Here is a 21,562-nt window from a genome sequence, read left to right as displayed (position 1 = left end):
CCGCGGGCCGGCAGCGGGCGGGGGGTGCGCGGGGGCCGCTGGCGGGCGCCGCCCGGGAGGGGACGAGGAGGACGGTGTCGGGCAGCTCGTCCCCGCCGCAGCCCCCGGGACGCGGCGCTCGGGGCGGCGCAGCCCGTGGCTGGAGCTGGCGCCGCTCTCCCGGCAGCGGCGGCGGGAGGGGCGCAGGCTCGGCAGCGGCTCGGCCGCGGTGTGCGGCCGCTCCCGGCACACGGAGCCTCCGGCACACGGACCCCGGGGCCGCCGCGGCCGGCGATGGCGGCGAGGGAGGGGGACCGCGGCGGGGTCCATCGGGGCGGCGGGGCCGCTCCCGGCGACGGGCCGTGGCCACCTCGGGGCGTGCCTGCGCGGCGCCCCCCCCCGCCCCGTGCGCCGCAGCGGCGCTGCCCGCGGCGCGCCTCCCCCCGCCGCCCGGCGCCGCCCGGCTCAGCCTCCGCGCGGGGCGGGGAGCGGCGGGGAGCCCCAGGGGGGGCCACGGTACACGGGGCAGGCCCAGGCCCCGCGGGGGCGCAGCAATTCGCTCTCCGGGGGGGGGGCTTCTGGCGGGGGGCGCGGGTATCCCCGGTTATCCATCGGCAGCTCTCCCGGCGCCCAGGGGCGCTGGACGCGTCCCTGTCACAGCCCATCCTCCCCGGTGTCGGTCTGACAGAATTCCTGCCGGCTCCTGCCCCCGGCAGCAGTTACACCCCAGGAGGAAAGGACGGCGCTTTGGAGAGTTTTAAAGCTCTGACCAAACCTTGACACTCCTACTCCAGATCTGCTCAGGAGCCGGCAATGCACAGGCTTTCTGGTAACCTGTCAGCAGCTGCACTCCCCTGTCGGTACTGACATCTCCCCCTCCATGCCTCGCGCTAATTTACCGTTTACAAAATTTATTTTACTTTATATTATATTCCCAAGGGAGAGCTGTCAATGCCTGTAAAATTTTTTTAACTTTCTTTTGCAACAGCTCTGATTCCCTGTGGACGTTAAAGACACCCACTTAGCTTTGTACTTTCATTGCAATGTCAGTTACTACCATGATTCTGCTTGGGGCCTCTCTTTTTTTTAAACCATCTGTATCTTCCAGTTGGTCCATCACTGACTCCAAGTAACTTTGCTAATATCGTTATGTACACTTCAATTCCACAATGCGCTTGTACTACAGTAATAAAAATACTTACTACCTCAATTGATCAAATAATTACTACTACATTCATTCACTTTTTATTCAGTATTTTAATAAAATTTATCATTACCTTAATAGTATTTGCAACTATTTAGTGCCTGTGATTCTCTACGTTCTAACCCAAACCCTTTTAGTTCACAGTCCTCTACCTAAGTTTGGGAGCCAAATAGATTTAGGGGAGATCCCTGCCTTACTTCATGCAATATTTTTAAATGAGTCTTTATTTTGTTTCTATCAATCAGTTTCATTTTTCTGGTCTTGATTTACATAAAAACCTCCTCACCTGTTCTTCATTAATACACATACTGTCCTGAACTTCTAAAAGGTGGTCTAGGGCTAATCAATTCTGTATTACCATTTGTGATAATAATTTGATTTCTTCTTGCAGGGCTGTAATACTACCTGTGCTTTCATTAATGGCTTTTTCTAATTCTCTGAGCACATTTGGAATAGCTCTTTCTAGTTTTGCAACCCCTAACTGGGATAAAATCTGTTACAGACAGGTGGAACTTAGTGCCACGTCCCATCAGAGGGCTGTAACATTTTTTCCTGTAGATACCAGTAGTTAGGAGCTACAGAGGCAAAAGAAATCCTGGTTCTAACCTGTGCGGGTGATATTAATGCACTTAAAATGCGCTTTTTGGCTCAGGTTGAGAGTAAATCCCTGAATGCCATTTCTCCAGCTACCCAATATTGCCCTGGCAGTTGTGTCAGTGGGTAGCATAATCTTCACATAAATCTGACTGATGTCAATTATTTCCTTTAAACGGGTTAGCACGTGCTGGATTTGGTTGTTCAGGTAAACCAGTAAGGTTCAGACCCAGGGTGGATGACCCAGAGCAATCAGGATCCTACAGGCCTGGAGTGGGAATGAGAATTGTGTCATCATCTTTAGTTTGATTATGGCTTCCCGCAGAAAACCCGGTTAGTCTGTCTGCGAATATCCACATAATCTCGGAGTCTTCAGGGCCTGATAAACTCCATCCAGGAGCAAATGTACAGCGTGATGGCGTGTTAGAATAGGTTTTATGTAAGGGCCTCTGGAGACTCTCCCGTCCACGTTCAGAGACTGTGGTATATAGCACAGCCTGGGGGGACAGGAGGGACACCAGGCGGTGACAGGCCTGGGGGGTGACAGGACGTCAGGTGGTGATGGGCCCAGAGCTGTTGGGAGGGACACCACAGGCCCAGGGGCTGGTGGGAGGTGATGCTGTGTGGTAAAGGCCCAGGGGTGACAGGAGGGACACCACACGCCCAGGGGTGGCAAGACACCGGGCAGTGACAGGCCCGGGGGGTGACAGGAGGGACACCAAAGTCCTGGGGGTGTGACAGGACACTGGGCAGTGACAGGACACGGGTCTTCTGTCCAAAGGCTCCGGGGCAGGCGAGGCGCGGGGGGGGTGCGGTGGGCCGTGGCACCTGCGCAGTGGCACACTGGTGGCAGTCCGTGCGGTTGGTGGCCAGGCAGCCCCTCAGCAGAGCGCTGAGGTGGGGGCACCCGAGTCGCCACAGCGAGCGGGGGGCCTGGCAGCGCTGCTGGCGAGAGAGGGAGTGGAGGCCGAGCTTGCCTGGGTTGCGAAGAGCAGCCGGGTGGGTGCTGCCACCACAGCCCAGCTCCATCGCTGAGGGCCACAGGCCACAGTCGTTGCAGGGGGGGGGGGGCCGGGGCCCCGCAGGGCCACCACGATGGAGCCCTGAGGCCTCCGCCAGCCGAGTCTGCCTGAGCCCACAGGGTCTGGCTGTGGCAGGGCGTCCCCAGCCTGCCTGGCTCAGCCCACGCTGTTTGCCCCGGCCCCCTGGGTGGGCCCTTCCCTGTGCTATCACAGGCCCTAACCTGGCACGGAGGCTGCAACACCATCTGCCACAGCAGGCGCCATCACAGAGCAGGCATCGCCTGGCCCAGCCATGCCATGTGTGCACTACAAGTTCTTCTCCAAGGTGAGCTCTGATACGGTCACCTTCGATGGCCTCCACATCTCCCTGTGTGACTTCAAGCGCCTGATCATGAGCCGTGAGAAGCTGAAGGCGGCCAACTGCGACCTGCAGATCACCAACGCCCAGACCAACGAAGGTGCGTGGGGCGGCGGGCACGGGGCCTCGGGCACTGCCCGGCTGGCGGCGGCCGCGGCCTACGGGAGCCACACTCTGCTCTCTGTGGCTTGTCCCCACGGGGCGTGAGTCAGCCTGGGGCCCGTCACGCCGGCGTGCGGGGAACCGGGAGGGCAAGTGGCACCAGCGATTCAGTGGGGTGAGAAGTGACAATGCGATTCGGCCACGATCAGTAGCTGTGGCTTGTGTTGGGGGCATCACAGAGCTGTTCTTTTGTAGTTGCTGTTCTGACAGCTACCTTCCCATCTGTCTGTTAGACATGGAGCTGGGCGTAGAAGAATGTGGTTCATGTGTGACATACAGTGCTTACAAAAGCTTTTGTTTCCTGGAATATTCTAGGTAAAATGATAAGGAAATGTGGGAGGATATCTTATAATAAAAAACTTGCCAGATTTCTTTGAAATCTGGTGGAGAAAGCGGAAAGTGATGGAAATAGAACAGATGGCTAATTTGAAGAAAAAAAGTGGGTTTGGTAACTTAATTTTGTCTTCAACTTGTTTTACTCCACTACATTGGAAAACTGCTTTTGTGGCTGTTGCAGAAACTGCTCACGAGCAACATTTTGGCTCCAGAGTGTATCTGTGAGTTATAATCTATGCAGACCCTTTAAAGCCATCTTGCATGAGTGTTCTCTCTATCTAAATTATACTTTGGAATTTGTTGTTAATATAACTTCTTTTCTGTACCAGTGATGTTGTCATTCCGATGCTCTTGAGCACCACTTCATCATTCATTTCCAACCTTTTATTTTCCTGGTACTATGTGTTAACCACGTCAGGGCAGTACTGAAGTTTTATGGCAGGTTATTTATGGTGACTATACATAAGAAGTGTTCTTATTTAAATCTAATAAATAGCGCTTGATTCTCAGAGATGATAATGATTTTATATTACTTAGTATGATATTACAGTTTGGTAATCTGCCATCTTGATGTTTGAACATGATTAAAGAATTTGGCATGTGACTTTGCAGAAATAAAAAGAACTGTGTTTTCATTCCTTAGACATTACATTTCTTTTTATTTTTTCCCGTGGTTCTGTGGCACTCTTACAACAGTCTTTTCTTTAAAATGTCTACTAGTGGGTTTTTCCTCTTTTTTTTCCCTCTTTCATGTATTAAAACTTAAACAGAATAAAATGTTCGCTGCAGTAACTGTAACTTCAGTCCTAGCCTTTAAAGTGGGTGGACCTCCAGCTTGCTGTTTATCTACAGATATTTAAATTATTTCCAGGAGGATGTCTGTGAAGACACAATGTTAGGGGTCTTAGGGATGCTGTTGGATTGTATGACGTGTAGGTAAAGATGCATTTCAGAAGTCTTGTATTTTTCTAGTAGTATTGAATAAATTTGTCAAGAGCTTTTGAAAACAATTTAATTAGCTTTAAGGGCTTTGCTGCAGAAGGGTCTCTGAATTTTGTCTTCAGTCGCTAATGTACTTTCAGCTTCACAAATGCTAGCAGGCTGAGTGGCCAGCTGGCTGACGACACTCCTGTAATAGTTGGGTCTGTGTAAAACAGAGCCTTAAAACCAGAACGCTGGATGGTAATGAACTGTGATGGAGCCTGATTAGTGTCACCAGAAGAAAAAATGTTTTGAAATAGGCCAAGGTGAGGAACAGAAAGCAAAGTTTTAGAAGAAAAATTTATGCTCATAAATTTCTTACCCCATAAATTGTTACTCTAATTGACATAATACCAATTTTACAAAATGTGTAGCTTTGTTTTCATACGCAATCAGAATCCAGTGAGGAAAAAGCATCTGCTTCAGTAGGTTCTGTTAGATGTGCTATTGCCCAAAGGTGAAGTTAAAGAGGGAATATCCTTCATACTTTAAAGAGTTTGTTTAACAGTGACAAGTCCTCCTCTAGGTAGGTTGTGTTGCACTTTGACTTTTGTAAAATAAGTCTAAAATTTTAGACTTGGTATATTAGTGTCACAGGTGCTTATTGAAGCTTTTGTAAGGGTGTTTTCCATGTGAAAATGCAAGAATTCTTCAGTGGTTTTCGGAGCAAAGCTAGAGAATATATTTTGGTGTAATATATGTGCATGTCAAATTTTTGGTTTATATGCATAACCATGAATTTCAGTTTTTATTATTCAGATGTACACGCTTAAACTCCCCTTCAGAAAGTAAAGGAAAAAAGTAGACCAGGATATTCTGCCTAAATGGGATGTTTGGAATTCTTACATGTGGACATAAAGTATTGGGTTTTTATAACTTTGTGCAGGAGCCCTGACTACGTGTTGCAATGATCTTGGAAAGAACAAAGTGGAGATTTGTCCGAGTACTCTGACTTTTTACAGCTCAGTAACTGCTACTTTTCATAATGGAAACCTAGTAATAGAAACAATGCTAATATAAGCTAAAAGTAAACAGGATTTTAAATATAGTAGAAAAAAATTATAGGATGGAATCTTTTTAAGATGCTGGGAAGGCAAAATGGATGGTTGGGACCTATTTTAAAAAGGGAGAGGGGATGTGTGTGTGTCCTCTTCCATGCTTACTATAAAGGTGTGTCCTCTAAAGGCAGAATTCCCTTCAAAAAGCCTGTACCCAAGAATGATGCATTTAAACTTGCCTCCTTTTAATTTGATCTGAATTTCTTGACCTGTCTCTTATAACAGATGTTCTCACAATATTGTAGGAGAACTGCAAACTCCAAAACTCTGGTTTCTTGAGTACTCTTTCCTGCCCTGTAACATTCTGACTCAGAACACTTGGAGAATGAGCAATTTTGCTTATCAGGCTAAATACAGAAAAATCTAAAATCAAAAATGGGACTCTGAGCTGGTCTTAGATGACTAGTTTTAAGGAAGAATAGTGCTTTTTAAGACTGTCTCTTGAACTCAGAACTTGCCCGAGTTCAGTGTTGCAGCACGCACTTGGCAGTTTTAGTAGTGCCACGGTGTGATGTCTTCAAAACAGACTCATGCTAACTCTGAGTGACATCATTTGGCCTCACAGCTGATGTCTGTCTGTCTGCTGGAATGTCTTCAACACTCTGCAAACGTAGCCTTTTAGAGAAAACATTTAAGCAGCTTTTAAACCTTGCCCTTCCCTGTGCCGTTTTGTGTTGCAGTGCTACTGTGGGGGAGTTACTTTGGTTACACCCCGGAGTGCAAGGAATTCTTGGGCTGCCGTGCAGCATTATTGCGTGGAGCTGTCAGAGAGGGGATGGAGTTCCCTGTTTCCCTGGCTGAGTTCACAAAACGTGATGTCACAGTGGAGCTCATGCCCTGCCTGTCTGGGAGTCGGCTGCTTTGACTCTGTCACCAGTGGGCTGGGACCTCTCCGGGCTACGCTGTCAGATCGGGTCACGTCCCCTGGCCGGGTGCTCAGGCCAGGCTCAGTTTGGTTCATTACCACGTTGTCTCCAGCATTGCTTTTGCTTTCCCAGTCACACGCTGAAGTGGCAAGCAGGGCCAGTAAGACATTCAGGCATGGGGCGGTCTGTTTATACAGATTAACGATTATCAGATTAACGATTGAAAGTATGTTAGATTTCATCGACTCATCCTTTCAAAGCCATAGAGGTGCTCTTTTGGATCATTGATCATTCTAGTGGAAGAAATAATAGCCGTCTGTTAATCAGGATGTTTCGAGGCAGTGCTTTCAGTGCCAGCTCCATAGATGATTTATTTGTTGCAAAGTGTGCAAGTGGTGTTGATTAGAGCAGAGTTAAAAAAAATGACATAATGAGAAAGTACATTTTTAAGTGCTAGGGAGAAATGTGTTCTTGGGAGTTCCCCTGTTTCCTGGTAGAGGCAGTCTGGCACATTGATAGTCATTTTCATCTTTTACTCTGCAAATCCTCCCACCAGTAGCGTAACAGCTGGTTAACCTAATAAAGGCTTTTCATTGTTGTTTCACATACAGGCTTGCCTCCTGATGACTTCTGCTTTGATGAACTTCTGTACTTTATCTGGGTGAAAATACTTCTCTAGGTAGTGCTCAGAGAGATGCTTTTGCCATGTTGTCAGCCTCAAAACAGTGGATTAAAGCAGACCATAAAATAAAGTAGGAACATCTTTCTGTAACTTGTTTATAGTGTACATAGGACACAAATTATTAAATTTTCAGAATTATAGATGATAATAGATAGATATAGATTTTCAGAATTATAGATGAACTTAAAAATGGGATTTTTAAATTGTTCATTAAATGTGAAGCAGTACAAACCAGAGCATAACCTGAGCTGTCTGTACTTTTTTGCAGGAATAAGGTTGTGGACACTAATGCAATTGTTAAGATTTCTGTCAGTACGAGGCAGCAGTCAGAGTAGCCATTGTTTAACTCGTCTGCCTCCATCCATTCCTTGAAATACTTCTTTCCCTTGACTCTTTCAAGCGTACTGTTGTCATGTAGAATAGATAGCAAGTTTTAGACTGTTATCTCTCTTCTGCTCTTGACTTTAATATACCATCCAAATATTCCTTTGCTTTTGCACATTTTTTGAGTTAACCGAATCCTTATTTTTAATCGCAGATCGACAGATTGTCAGATTGATAAAAGCCCAGTAGCCACTTTCTGGCCATCACTGGCGGTAAAACAAGTTTCGTGCTGTAAGGGAATAGGAATCAGCAATGTTGTTATCTCCATCTTTGTTGAACATTTCTGTTGGAGCTCTGCTTGGACAACTGTGAAAAGTAGACTTGTTGAGCGTGATGTCACTGCTCATTTTGCAGATGTGGAGTTGTGGCGAGGCAGAGTGACACTGCTTTGCAGGTCCTGGTAGTTCCCAAGTCTGGGGAACAGGCTCCTGCTGGGAGATTCCAGTTTAGTCTGAGAGCTGATAGACTAAGCTGGCATCTGCTAAATTCAAATCAAGCAAACAAAAATTTCTGGGGACTTCAGGAATAGTGCTTCAGCTTTAGTCCTTTCCTATTTAAAACAAAAAAGTTAACTTTTTAGTCTACATTGTTTGACTTCACCTTTAATAACATTTAATAACCAAACCAAATTCAATTAATTGAGGTGAAGGAAAAATAATACTAAAGCCAACTGCTATGAGGTCCCTTCACAGAACTAAACTCAGCAATGAACTCTGCTGTATGTAAACACTCTTCCACAAATTCTCTGACTCAGTGACCAAGCTAGTAGGCTACTTCAAGTACCAAATACAAGTATGTGCAGTGATGTGTCCTATACAAATAAAGCCTTTACTTCACCAAGCTATTGTCACTCTTCAGTTCATCCATTTAGAAGTATACTGATTGACTTCTAAGGTGAATTAATTTTTCTATCAGCCTGTTATTAAATGGCTGGAGCTCTCTTCACTGTGTGCTTAACAAGCAGATTGAAAAGAAGGATATCTCTGTCTCTCTCTACATGCAAGGATAGTCTATTCAGAAGGCAGATGTCAATGTTTCCCTTCTAATGGTCAATGAATTGCCATGGAATACTAAAAGAGGATTTATTCCTCTTTTTGCATTGTACACCTGTTGTGCGTGTTCCAATTGACCTCTGCAGGCTGGAGGTCAACTGGTCAATTTGTGAATAAAGCACTGGTTGCTGTCTGCATACCTACAGTCTCTTGCTAGGAGAGGTGCTGCCACTTGTAATCTTCTGTGGAACTACCACAACCCTCAGCTGGGCACAGGCGTAGCAAACTCCTGTCTTTTGTGGAGCCACGGTTGCTTATCCTGTATGTCTGAAATCTCAGTCCAGTGGTTTGTGATCTGGACCAGAGAGAACACTCTGTATGACTCCGTTCAGCAGGTGGAAACAGCTGCTTTGGGCTTCCAGAGCTGCCGCTGGCATCATCTCCCAGTTTTTTGTCTGGGCGTCACTACTACTTGAGCTCTTGTGCCATCAGAAAGTCCCAGTGCAGGCCTCTCTTGATGGGTGGCTGTATAAGGGTTAGATTTTCCTTTTCAGAAGAGTGCTAGGGGTTGGTTTCAGGATATGACTTCTGTAAAAGCTTCTGGTTTTGTCATTAGTAGCCCTTTCCCCTGCAGTTTGAAACTACTCTGAAGTCCAGAGGAAGCTTGCTGTTCAGTTCCCTAAGGGGGAAGAGCAGGAATTAGTTTCAGCTAAATGATTTCTCAGTTTTCTGAAGAAGCATTCTGTCATTTGGAAATAGAAGTAAAATTTTCATGCCATTATTGAAATGTCTTCTGGTAAGTACGTTTTGGTCTAAGAGAGGTTCCTGCCCACAGGAATGATATACTGATAAATGAAGCATAAATTGTGAAATGCACCTATTTTGTGTGAGATCACTGAGCAAAGCCACCCTGACAGAACTTGACTTGATATCTAGCATCTTTGGTTTTCAGACCATCATTCTGATTTGGTCTGCAAAGGTAAAGGCTTTTAATGCTTAAAACTGTAGTGGATTACAGGGAATGGCTGCTGATAGTGCTTTAAAATATTTAGTCATATCCAGGTTGTGTAGGTACAATATAAAAACCATTCACCTGGGGAGAGCTTTGCATTTTAGCTTACTCTGGCAAAGGGTCTCAGGTAGTTGGGTTTTCTGTTTGGGCCTCATGTAAAAGGTCAGAAGGCTTTGCTCCTCTTCAAAAGACTAACATGGTGTAAGCCGAGGCAAAGCATGGAGAGCTTCAGGCACACACTGTTTTCAAAAGGCTTTTCAAGGCTGTCTTCATGAGTAATTTAGTTTGAGTCTCTCTAATCTGCAAAAAATGAATTGAAAAAAATTCATGTCCCTTTGGTTAATTCAAACTAGATGATTAGCTTACTAGGGGAAATACCACTTTAGTTTGGGCCAGTTCTGCCCTACTAGTGAAAGCAAGCTCAACACCCCCCTACCCCCCCCCCCCCCCGAAATTTCTGCAATCCAAGTTCTAGCACTGCCAGTTTCATTTCCATTTAAATGTAAAGCACTGAGCTTGACAAGTGTGGCTGTCGATGGATGAAGCTCCAAGAAACAGAGAGCTGGCGGCTCTCTTCTGTGTTCTGTCAGTCTGCAGCACTTTCAGCATAGGTGAATCGTTTTTAGTGAACAGCTCTGAAAGCAACGGCGCAGAGTTTTCATGCTTTAGCCAAGTGCAGTTTTGTTGCAGGGCAAGCTGGTCAGACTTCAGAATCTGGTTTATGCAGGTGAGACTTTGCTGTGGTTTGTTTCTCTCCAAAGATCTCTCGGGTGTGCAGCCTAACAGAAGCAAAAGCAACTTAAGCTAGGTCAGGAAAGAACCTCATGCATTAGCAGACTCTCCTTTAGTGACCTTTGAGACCATTTTGCATTCAAACTCTTAAAAAAATGAAAAAGACTTTGCTACTTGTGTTTGATATTCAAACCTGAAGATTTCTTGAAAGGTACTCTTAGTGTGTTGAGACAATAAAAGCACGATGTTACATATAAAATTTTGCTTTTATGTCTGTGAAGGGGTTCTCTGAAGTGCTATGTAATTACATATTAATACACATTCTTACAAATTGACTAATGTTTTCTTCTGTATTGATGTCATTTTCAGAATACACAGATGATAATGCCCTGATTCCCAAGAACTCCTCGGTAATTGTTAGAAGAATCGCTGTTGGAGGAATTAAAGCTGCCAGCAAAACACGTGTTATGTAAGTACCCATAAAGCATTGTAGTCTTTGTGAGGGGTTGCAGTGTGTTAACTTTTTTTATGGAGATTAGTTTACAGAGGCATTGGAATCGTATCTTTCTTGTTAAAGCTGCTGTTCCTTTTGGTTGTCATGGGGTAGATTTTGATGTGTCTGTCCCACAGTAGAGTTACATTTTCAGCCCTGCTGGGACATGGGGTTCAAACTCCGACAATGGTGACTTTTAAGATTATTCTGTTGGGTTTGTTCTTGGGTTGATTTTTCTGAGAGTCAAGTTGTAGATCCTGTTTCCTCTACGTGGAGAGATTCCTTATTATATGTGTTTGCTTTTATTGCTTTTGTAGTAAAGACAGATAGTCATCGTAGTATAAACATATAATTTGTTCCCACCTCAGAAGAGTCTGATTCGCAGTGTTGACTATTTGTTGTGTTTGGGGAAGGAGGGGCAGGATATGGCAGGTGTTGTTACTCCTCAGATCTGGGTATGTTGCATACTAGCTATAGAGGCAAGACGAAGGGTTGCCAGCCGGCGAACCATGCAGACAAGAAGTGTCATTCATAAGTGAGACCTGTTAGATTCCTAAAGACGATGTCTGTTTCAGGCAAGAGAAGAACAATATCCTAAAGTGCATTGTCTTTGTGTGAGTATGATGAAGGAATAGGTAATTCTTTACAAACTTGAAACTCAGTAAGCAGTTTAGCATGTTACCAAATGTTGCTAGTTATCTTTCTAAGTCTGATTTTACGCTAAGCTGATACCTGTGCTCCAGGTTTTAATTCTGTATTCCTAAGATTTATGGATGACAGAGAATCGAGCCTATCGATTAAAATTACAGCTATTCAAATGCAATCCTGACTACAGGACTATTGCTGTCATTTATGTATTCATACAGTTCAGTTCTGTATCAGCTACATTAGCATTGTGTGAATGGTCATGTTTTCTTAAAGAGATGCCTCTCCACCACAGTTAGTAGATATTATTAGCTTGTGGTTTTTCCATGTCTTTCTAATGTTGGTTCTCAATAAATGAAGTAGACTGATCAGCTACAGAGTATCTTGAACAAAGAGTGCAGCAGCATTCTGGTACCCATGAAGCATTTGCAAGCAAAAAACCCTGAATTTATGTGGCTCCGCATGTAAACTTTGGGCATATTACTACAGTAGTTGCTGCAGTGCTTTCAGGCACTGCCTAGTAATTCTGGATGCCCCCGTGTTGTGCTTATAGACGTTGTTTTGGGGGTTAATTTAAATATGTCTGCTTAGTGCTGTCTTGTCACTGCATCCTCTGTTTCTGGTTGGATGGCAGCCTCTGCTCGTGTGGTAATGCTGCCCTAAAAGGAGGGGATAGGTGCTGCTAGCATCAAAGATCAAATGAATACCTATACGTGGGGATAAGGAAAGAATGGCACTGCTGTTCCAGCATTGAAAATTAACCAGGCCGATTGGCTTTGTGTTCCTGCAGCTGGAAACGTTGCAGAAACAACTGGTAGAGTGGTGAATGTTTGGGACTGATGAATGTGTGCTGTAATGGTGAAGGTTACTAGCCTTGTAGTATGTTCTTCAAGGTAAATGGATGAAGAAACTACTGTGTGGTAATCTAAAGGATTTCCTTGGACTTCCTCATCCTCAGGAGTGGCTGTGTTCATGAGGCTGGTGGTGTTCTAGCAGTGGCAGGAAGCATGAGCCTTTCTACTTGTACGTAAATTCCACAGCAGCCTTTGAATTGCCTCTGCTCACGGGACACTTTGAATGATGTGTGAATTGTTTGTTAACTATATCAGTGGTTGCATGTCTGATTCATGACATGATGATACATGCAGATACAGATCAATGAGCATGGGGAACCTCAGCAAGTTTTCAAATGTAATAAATATTTCCTAAAATATTGCAGCATTTTCAAGATTATCTTAAAGCAAATTCTGGCAATTAAGACCTTTTTCTTTTTTTTTTTTTTTTTGTCACAGGGCTCCTAAATCACAAAAAATCTTAGAAACTGCCTTCAGGTGACATTCCAACTACTATTTGTAGTCAATGTAGCCTATGTAACACATTTAGTGTTTTGGCACTTTCATGGCTAAGTATGGTAGATATCTGAGCACAGTGCTTGGGCTTCCACAAAGAAACACTGTCCCAAGGACTATGCTGCTGGCTGTTTTGTTATTTCTTTGTCAGATGACTGTTTTCTTCACTTAAGTAAACTTGCACTTTGGACTGTCTAGACTATCACTGTTCTTTCTTGGAAACTAAAGTACTGGTACCTGGTATTTGGTATACAGATACACAGATTGGCTGAAGTTGCCTTCCTATTTCGATGGTTGATTATTTAAGAACACAAAACTGTAGTGCAGATTTAATCTTTTTGATACTTATGTAGTAGAGACAAAATATGTGAGGAGTCCCTCTTGCACTGTTGTGTTCTATAGCTGTAAGTCTCAGAGCAATTGGTGACAAAGTACAAATGTAATTTTGGGGGTTTTTTTTAGTTGCACTGAATGTACCAAGAGAGAACAGTTTATGCAGATGAATAAATTTCCACATTCACTAGACTATCAGAACATAGTATTTTAATGTTCAAATTTTATAATCTGGTTTCACTGCTTTATGCTCGGTAAAAGTGCTTTATTTTAAGTTCTGATCACCTTTATTCTTCTTCTTTATTCTTCTAGAAGTCGAACCGAGCCAGTGAAACATCAAAAGCAGTATGTAAAAACACAATCTCACACTTTTTTCTGCACACTGCACTTGTTTCTAAACAATGTAGCCTTGTATTAATTTTCCAAATATTAATATATTTTCCAGTAAAATATAGTATACATTGTAAAGACAATGTATTTGATTCAACATAGTAAAGACTGAATAACGCCACCATTTGCACAGTTCTGATGTGAATGTTGGTATTTGTGCCTAGTGATGCATTGTATTTCATATTGAATATGCTGGAATATTTCCTGAATGACCTCATGTCAGATCAGGTAGGTTCAGGGTTTGCACAGCTGAACTTGGTTCCATGTTCTACATCTGCCTGTCTATAGGTAGTAATATGTATGTTTGTATATGTGGTTGTGTGCTTTTTGTTTCTTGCAATTAAAATTGTTTGGAATGTATTTTTTGCCATTTCACTTTGTGTCACTTGGCTTTTGTTTTTAAATACTTTCTTTGCCTTATGGTATTAGAAAATGTTATCAAAACCCACTGAGAAACCATTGTTGTTTAACTCGGTACTGTTTATTACTTCTGACTTGGGTGTTCAAACAAATACCAAAACCAGCATGTCCCGCATGTTTTGAGGACAGTTCTGTGCAGCTAAATGATTCCTTTCTGTGCGCTGAAGTACTTGGGTATTTGTTCCTAAAACTGTATAACTGAAGTGATATTGTTTGGGCCCCTCTGAGTAGATTACTGTCTCTAATACAGTGTGCAAACTTTGGCACAAGGTTAGAGCCTGGTGCATTTGTGGGTAATACCTGTTCGTTTTCTTAACTTCTGCCTGCAGTACATTTTTTAATCTGGGTGACTTGGGGGTTGACTGCTGCTTTGGTTTCGCAAAAGTTAAAGCTTTTCTTTAGTATACCACCACTTGGAATTTACATTTGGGAAAGGGGCAGCATTTTTATTTGCGTTTGAAAACACCGTCATTCAGCTGTTAAAATGTAAACAAGTAACACAAGGAAATACTTGACTGCTAGTGGTCTAGATCCTGATTTGCCACTTGGGTCAAATACTGTGTGTAACTACACATTTTGAAGGAGTCTTTATAGTATAAAAATTACTATGTAGTGGGTTTTATTTTCCCTCTTTATTTCAACTATAACTGCTTTTTCCTCACGAGAATGATGTGAGGCATTACACTAACCCTGGATCATTGGATCTGATCACTGATAAGCTGTTAGGATAACTTAATCTAGAAATTTATGAACTCTGTCTGTGTGTTCTGTGAAGAATACAGCCTCTGATTCTTGTGGAATAGTATACAATCAGCTTTAAACTGAAAACTTTTTGAATGTAGGTCTAAAACCACTAATGTGAGATCTGCAATTCTATCACTGCTTGGTTAGAGTTCCTTTTTGGACATGAATGCCTTTCGTTGTGAGGTTGAGTTAGTTTAACTGGCCCAGTGACCCTAGTAGTGAATGTAACGCATTTACATGAACCATGTTGATAGTATTTGATTTAAATCAGGTGGGGTTTTATTACTTGAAAAGAGTTCTTTTCCCTTTTGCTTACTAGCATGTGTATAACCACAAATCACATGTTCATGAATAAGGTTAACATTCTTTTAGCTTCACGTGTTCTCTGACATCTTACCATAAGCTAACATAGATGCTTCAAAAAAAATTAATGTTCGTAAAAGCATAACCATGTGCATTTATAAATGATGAAACATTAACTGATTAATTTACAAACTACACTGAAAGTAAGTTTCCTGTAGTGGTGCTTCCTCCTCAAATAAATATTTTTAAAAATCCTTTTTAAATGAAAATTGACAGCTTCGTTACACCTTTGAGTTTTAAGCAGTTGTGAGCTTTTGACAAGGGTCTGTCTCTGATATTCTGGAGCAATAAGTTGATATCAAGCAGATTTGGTTATTTTAGTTTCTTCTCATTAACCGCATGGGCACTCTTAATTTGTCATAGGTTTGGACTTTGTTTTGAACAAATACAATTACACCTAGGTTGGAAATGCCTCTTTCAGTGACATTCAGAGGGTATAGTGCAGACTTTCAGACTACAGTAGAGGTTAACTATTGCTATGTTTTGGCTGTAGAACTTGAATATGTGTTTAATTTTTTGTGAACAGACTGATGACTCCTCTGCATCTATTTCTCTGGCCCAGTTTATTAAGGTATGTATATATTCTTGTCAAACACTTAAAAGAAAAATGTTTGCTTCATATTTTTAAACCTTTTACTGTGATCTATATCTGGATAACTGTTGTAATGTGAACAAAACTTTAATTTAGTTTTAAATAATTCAGAGGATTTATTTTAACTTTAAAATGTGTGTCTATTTTGATACTATCCTGTAAAGAGTAGTTCCCAGTTTGGGAAGATAGAAGGGGGGAGTACCTTACGAGCCTCAACATTATGTTGCAGTATTACTCATCTTCAAGACACAAAGAAGCAGCACTTCAGAAGCTGCTTACCATTTTTCATAAGGTTTGTTAATTTTGCATTGGAAAGTAACACAATTTTTACAGAAGAATTTAATTGGCTGCAAGTTATGGACATTTCAGGAGTGTTCGCAAGAGCCAAAATCGGAGCCTTTCTGTAACGTGGACAATTGCATGGCTATTTTTGAGTTTCTAGTCACTATAGTTATAGATCTATTCAAATGTTACACAGTTTCATAAATTGTAGTATATATACAGTGGACAACACAATCTAATTTACTTGAATTCAGACTGTGTAAATCGTGCAAATGTACCTGTTTGCAGGAATATACCAATGTGTACGTGTGGCATATTAGCAGATGTGACCTTCTGAAACTGCTGTAATGCCATGGTTTGCTATGGAACTGCTTGCGTTTTTGCTCAGTAATGTGTAACTTTGTCTGGGAAAGCACTAGTGATTGCACTTTGTGAAAAGGACTAGTGCTAGCCAATTAGGTTACTAATCCTTAAATCTGTGAAGATTAGAGAAGGCAGGGCCTAACGCAGAGGAGCTAGTTCTTTCTTCTGAAAATAAAGGCTGGAGTTAATTTCTAAGAAAGACAAATCTCGTCCCACTGGTAATTTCTTCCCTCTCTCACTGTAGAAATTAAATTGTGTACGTTTGGCCAAAAAAACCCTCACAAAGTTTGGAAGGTAGCCACCAAAAGAAATTGGTCTCCATTAGTGCTGTCCCTAAATGCATCCTTGGTTTTGTAAACTCATGTGAAGTTTTACTCTAAAATGTGAAAAACTGCCCAAGTGGTGTACACACTTAAGCTTTTGAGAAAATTCGAGTACTTCAGAAAAATACAGGGACATAACATAAGGCAGCTCAAAGCTGTTACTTACTCTAACCTCTTATGTTCAGGCTGGCTTAGCGTGGAGGCAATGTGTTGAGAGCTTTCTGTTTGATTATTACTGTGTGTTGAATGCCATAGTTGAATTTTGGTCTATTCCTTTGTGGGTTCCAGATGTGTTTTGTAAACTGTTTGGATGCAGACAAATTAGTCAAGTATCTGTAAAGTTTTCTGTAAATGTTAATAGCAATGATTTCATAGGATGTTGAAACTACTTGGTTGCTTTTGTGAATGAATGCATATAAAACCAAAACCATGAGTGGTTGATCTGAATGATAGCTGCTTGAAGGTCCAAATCATTCACAGTCACTCCCTTAGGCCCTGCTTGTATCTGGACTAGTGTGTAACAGTAAAGGCATTTGAACAAATACTACTTAAAAAAAAGCAGATGGCTTCCATAATTTGAAGATCTAGTTCTGCGTAAGGTTTCTGTTACAATTTGTATGCTAAAAGGCCAGAGTCAGCTGGAAAAAAAATGCAGGTAGTGCTGACTGTAGTTAAATCACTTAATATGAAGAAGTTAGTAGGCAGGGGACATGCAGTTTGGGCTGCCTACAGCACATGATGGTCAAAATTGTACTGAAAAGAATCTTTTGCCTTGCTGAGGCATTATAAAAGCTTGATTGCTTTTCATGCTTCTGTGTCTGAAGCTGAATTTCAGCAAGCTAAAACAACTTCTCCGACTCTAAAGTTGTGTGTCCTTTTAATGCTGCAAAATGTAAATCATACTTGCATACATCTCTCTCAGTTAAGTGTACAGTGGAGATCTCCTCCTTCAAATAGTCAGGAGCTTAAAAATCAGCTTAAAAATACTGGATAGTATAATTTTTTCTACACACAGCTTCAGTGCGCTTGGAGGAAAACTGGATCGGTTACACAGGTCTTTGTGTAAGGTACAAACAGAGCCTAAGGTTTTGAGTGCCCAAGAATGCTCTTTTCAAGTAGGTTAACAGGCATATAAACACCATGTAATGGCGTAAGGACTCCCCAGAACATCTTCAGGACAACTCTATTTCATATAAGCAGCTGTTTTCATGCAACCTCAGCTAGCGTGGGGCTGCCCTTTACAGGACTGGGTGGGCGGTGTTGTCTTTGGCTGTGTAGACTTAAATGTGTTTCTAATGTGTGTGTCAAATAATTAATTACCTGTTAAACAGACTTCCAATCTGGCTGAAGCCAACGCTTCTGAAGAAGATAAAATAAAAGCTATGATGATACAGTCTTGCCGTCAGTATGATCCAGTCAAGTAAGTGTTGATAAGGTCAAATCTGTTCTTTGAAGGTTATGGAAAAATTGTAGAGATGGTTGTTTGAAGAAGAGAGACACATGCATACCTTTTTCTTTTTTCTCAAAAAACTTTTAGTTACGTGGGTCCACTTCCACCATCATATACTTGCTTTCATTGTGGAAAACCTGGCCACTATGGAAAGAACTGCCCAACAAATGAGGTAAGATCGTGGGGGACTTCTGGTGTTACTTAATTTTTAGTTTATTTACCTTGGCAGTTACATAATAAATACATGAATACTCATGTTAAGAATGGTTTCTCTTGGGGTGAAACACAGAGGTTATATGGCAACAGTGCAAAGCCCTTCAAAATTTAAGGGAAATCTGGAATTATAAATGTGACATTTTCGTTGTTCTAGGTCATGGGCATTAAATATGTCCATAGATCTTTCTCTGTGCACTTTCATGCATATTTTTATCTATTTCAGTATTATTGGAAATATTTCTGGTTTTAACTCTTTTTAATGACAGTTCACAGTTTTTAGTACTTTGTATAAAAAGAAGATGTTTCTCTTGACCCTGTCTATTGAATATTTGTATGTTTTAATTACACAAGTCTCTGGTTGAATATTCATGCCATTTAATCACTTAATTCATGCCATTTAACGTTAGTCACTGAATGTATATGCATGAGGTATGAATTCAACCTTCATCTGTAGATGGTGAATATCAGTTTCCCCAGTGGCCAATTCAGAGCCCTGCATTAAGCTTTCCCTCTGAACTGCGCTTTGGAGGAGGAGGGGGCTTGTGTCTCTTCTCTGAGGGGATGGTGAGCTGAGGGGTATTTCATCCTTAAGGAACCTGAAGTTAAGCCAAAGAATGTTGAATGAGTTCAAAACACTGCTCGAGCCTTTGGAGCATCCTGGCTATATTCATTTAGGAAAATAAGTATTTTAGTTGAGCAACCCTTGGGCTAGGTAAAAGGAGAGGGTTAGAGGCTTTTCCTGCTTAAAATAATAATTGAAATTCATTTAACATCTTAAGATGAGATATGTCTGCAATTCTTTTCTTAACAGGACAGAAATTTTGAGTCTGTTCCCAGAATTAAAACGAGCACAGGAATTCCAAGTAGTTTCGTGATGGAGGTGAAAGATCCCAATACAAAGGGTGCAATGCTGACAAATACTGGAAGATATGCAATACCAATTATTAATGCGTGAGTATGGAGTTAGTTGGTCTGACCAAAAAGTGAATGAGAGAAGCCAGGTGTCAATGTCTGAGTGGCAATGCAACCAAGCTGGCCAGCATCTGTAATTACAGGGGAAGAAGCACTGTCATTGTCATATCTTAACCTTAAAATCTGTGATACTTTCTAATATTAAAATAGGGTGGTCCCGCTGTTCATGCCCCTGGAAGTTGGTTAAACCTGTGGTATGCTAAGAATCTGTATTTCTATAAAACATTTCAGTTGTGTTTTCAGTGGAGACGTTCTCTTTGAAAGCTCCTTTTGCTTCTGTTTTCTGTTTCAAAGATTTCTTGAAAAATGTCACAAATAGCTGTTGGAGTGAGATTTCCTCTCCCTGACATTTATCAAATCCCATGTGTGAAACAGAGTGACGTTTTCCTGTTGCTGTAACCTAAGAAAATACTACTGTGTGCTGACAAGAATGGCTGTTTTAAAATGCCCTTGGTAGCACCACTGTTCTTCTGTCATGGGTCTCCTTCTGTAGAAGCCGTAACATAGACTTTCATTCATAAAATGTAATTACTTGAAGACTAACTTTATACCGAACCTGCAATTTACATTTACCGTCTGGCAAAGGAGAGGTAGGATTCATTACGTCTGATTTCTAGCTGTCAAAAAATGACTTTTCTAGTCTGAGCTAATTTCTTAGTTGATCCAAAGAATGGGAGAGTTCTGTGGAAGGAAAATTGTTCCCCTCTCTCTCTTCTGGTTTTGTGGCTATAGGAAAGCAGTTTAAACTAAATGCCTACGTTTTTGAAGGCTAATGTGGAGTGAGAAGAATTCCATCTATTATCTTCCTTCGATAAAATCCAAAGCTTGGAAAAGTTTTCCTTTACCCATCTTTAACTTTTTTCCTTTTTCTTCCCCATCCCCCCCTCCAGGGATGCTTATGCTAGAGAAAAGAAGGAAAAGCCTCCCTTTTTACCAGAGGAGCCGTCCTCCTCCTCCTCCTTCTCAGGTGATGATAATCCTATTCCAGATGAGTTGTTATGTCTCATTTGTAAAGATATAATGACTGATGCAGTTGATATTGCCTGCTGTGGAAACAGTTATTGTGACGAATGTAAGTGTTTGTTACTCCAAAACATCACATCTGATCTTCTGAAAGTAGAAATAGGAGATAATGAAATTACTTTGTTAACAGTGCCATTTAATACTTAAGTATATCCTGAACAGGAAAGGACTCTTCTCTTAGAAAGGAAAAAAAAAAGGCAGAAAGCTTTTTTCCCTTTTTATGTACCTAGTTAAACTCTCTTTACATGCAGAAGGGCAAGTATGAGAAAAGTGCTTAACTGTGCAGGTGATTACAGTATTAGCTGCCGAATGCATTTAGCTTGTTCACAGCCCTTTCTCCCATACAAAACTATAGAGCCAACGCTGGTGGTCTCAACAAACAAGGCATTTAATCCACATTCTTCTCCACAGGAGAGTTAGTTAAAACTTTCAGAACTCAAACCTACTAATGACTTTTTGAGATGTGTTTTATTCATTAATGGTGAGGTTGGTGACTGTACTAGACAGTGGATAAAAGACGCATCGAAACATCAAGACGCAGCCTACTCTACATCCTCAACTGTTACAGTAGTGAAGTATCAAAACTGGAGAGTTATGTGCTGCATACTAGAAATTTTTTACACTGTTGAAACAGGAAAATGTTTTACACTGTTGATAGCTTCATGTTCTTAATTCACCCATTAATCATATACGTGCTTTTAGAATTGATTATAATTCCAAAAATTTCCTTATTTTGGCTAAAAACTGTTTTGATGATTCTAATTATTCACAGGTATTAGAACAGCATTAGTGGAATCTGGGGAACATACACGCCCAACATGTCATCAGACGGGTGTTTCTCCTGATGCTTTAATTGCCAACAATCTCCTACAGCAGGTAACATGATGACTTTTACATAAACTCTTTGTAAGAAAAGTCTGTCTGTAAAAAGCTGAAAGGGAAGAAAATATTAATTTACATGTCCTTAAGCAAGGCAAGATAGAATAAGGCTAAATTCACTTCTCAGATACATGATCTGTTGTGACAGAAGGTTCCAACTCTTGAGAGACGATCTGGCAAATTCGGGTCATACTTCTGCTTAACATGATGGCCTCACTTTCACATTTGGTGTTAACACTGAGCTACTTTAAATACAAATACTCTGAGTTACAGTCATTAATGTCAGTGCTTAATGTGATGTGTTCATACATCTGTATGTTGATTTAGTTCAGGATTGATAGCATTTACAGGAATACGTGAGTA

The 21,562-nt window shown here is 41.7% G+C and overlaps 1 protein-coding gene across 1 annotated transcript in view; it reads left to right on the top strand.

The window, feature by feature from the left end:
* Positions 1 to 3,091: 3,091 nt before the first annotated feature.
* Positions 3,092 to 21,562, top strand: part of LOC141935932 (E3 ubiquitin-protein ligase RBBP6-like) — a 42,716-nt gene continuing 24,245 nt past the window's right edge. The window contains 10 exon segments of the mRNA XM_074852616.1: positions 3,092 to 3,257; positions 10,732 to 10,831; positions 12,793 to 12,831; positions 13,495 to 13,531; positions 15,626 to 15,670; positions 17,991 to 18,079; positions 18,197 to 18,281; positions 19,137 to 19,276; positions 20,188 to 20,369; positions 21,093 to 21,196. Coding sequence (XP_074708717.1) covers positions 3,092 to 3,257; positions 10,732 to 10,831; positions 12,793 to 12,831; positions 13,495 to 13,531; positions 15,626 to 15,670; positions 17,991 to 18,079; positions 18,197 to 18,281; positions 19,137 to 19,276; positions 20,188 to 20,369; positions 21,093 to 21,196 — 987 coding nt within the window.

The sequence above is a fragment of the Strix uralensis genome, chromosome 30, assembly GCF_047716275.1.
Source record: "Strix uralensis isolate ZFMK-TIS-50842 chromosome 30, bStrUra1, whole genome shotgun sequence".
Classification (NCBI taxonomy): domain Eukaryota; kingdom Metazoa; phylum Chordata; class Aves; order Strigiformes; family Strigidae; genus Strix; species Strix uralensis.
This window is presented reverse-complemented; position numbering and strand designations above follow the sequence as displayed.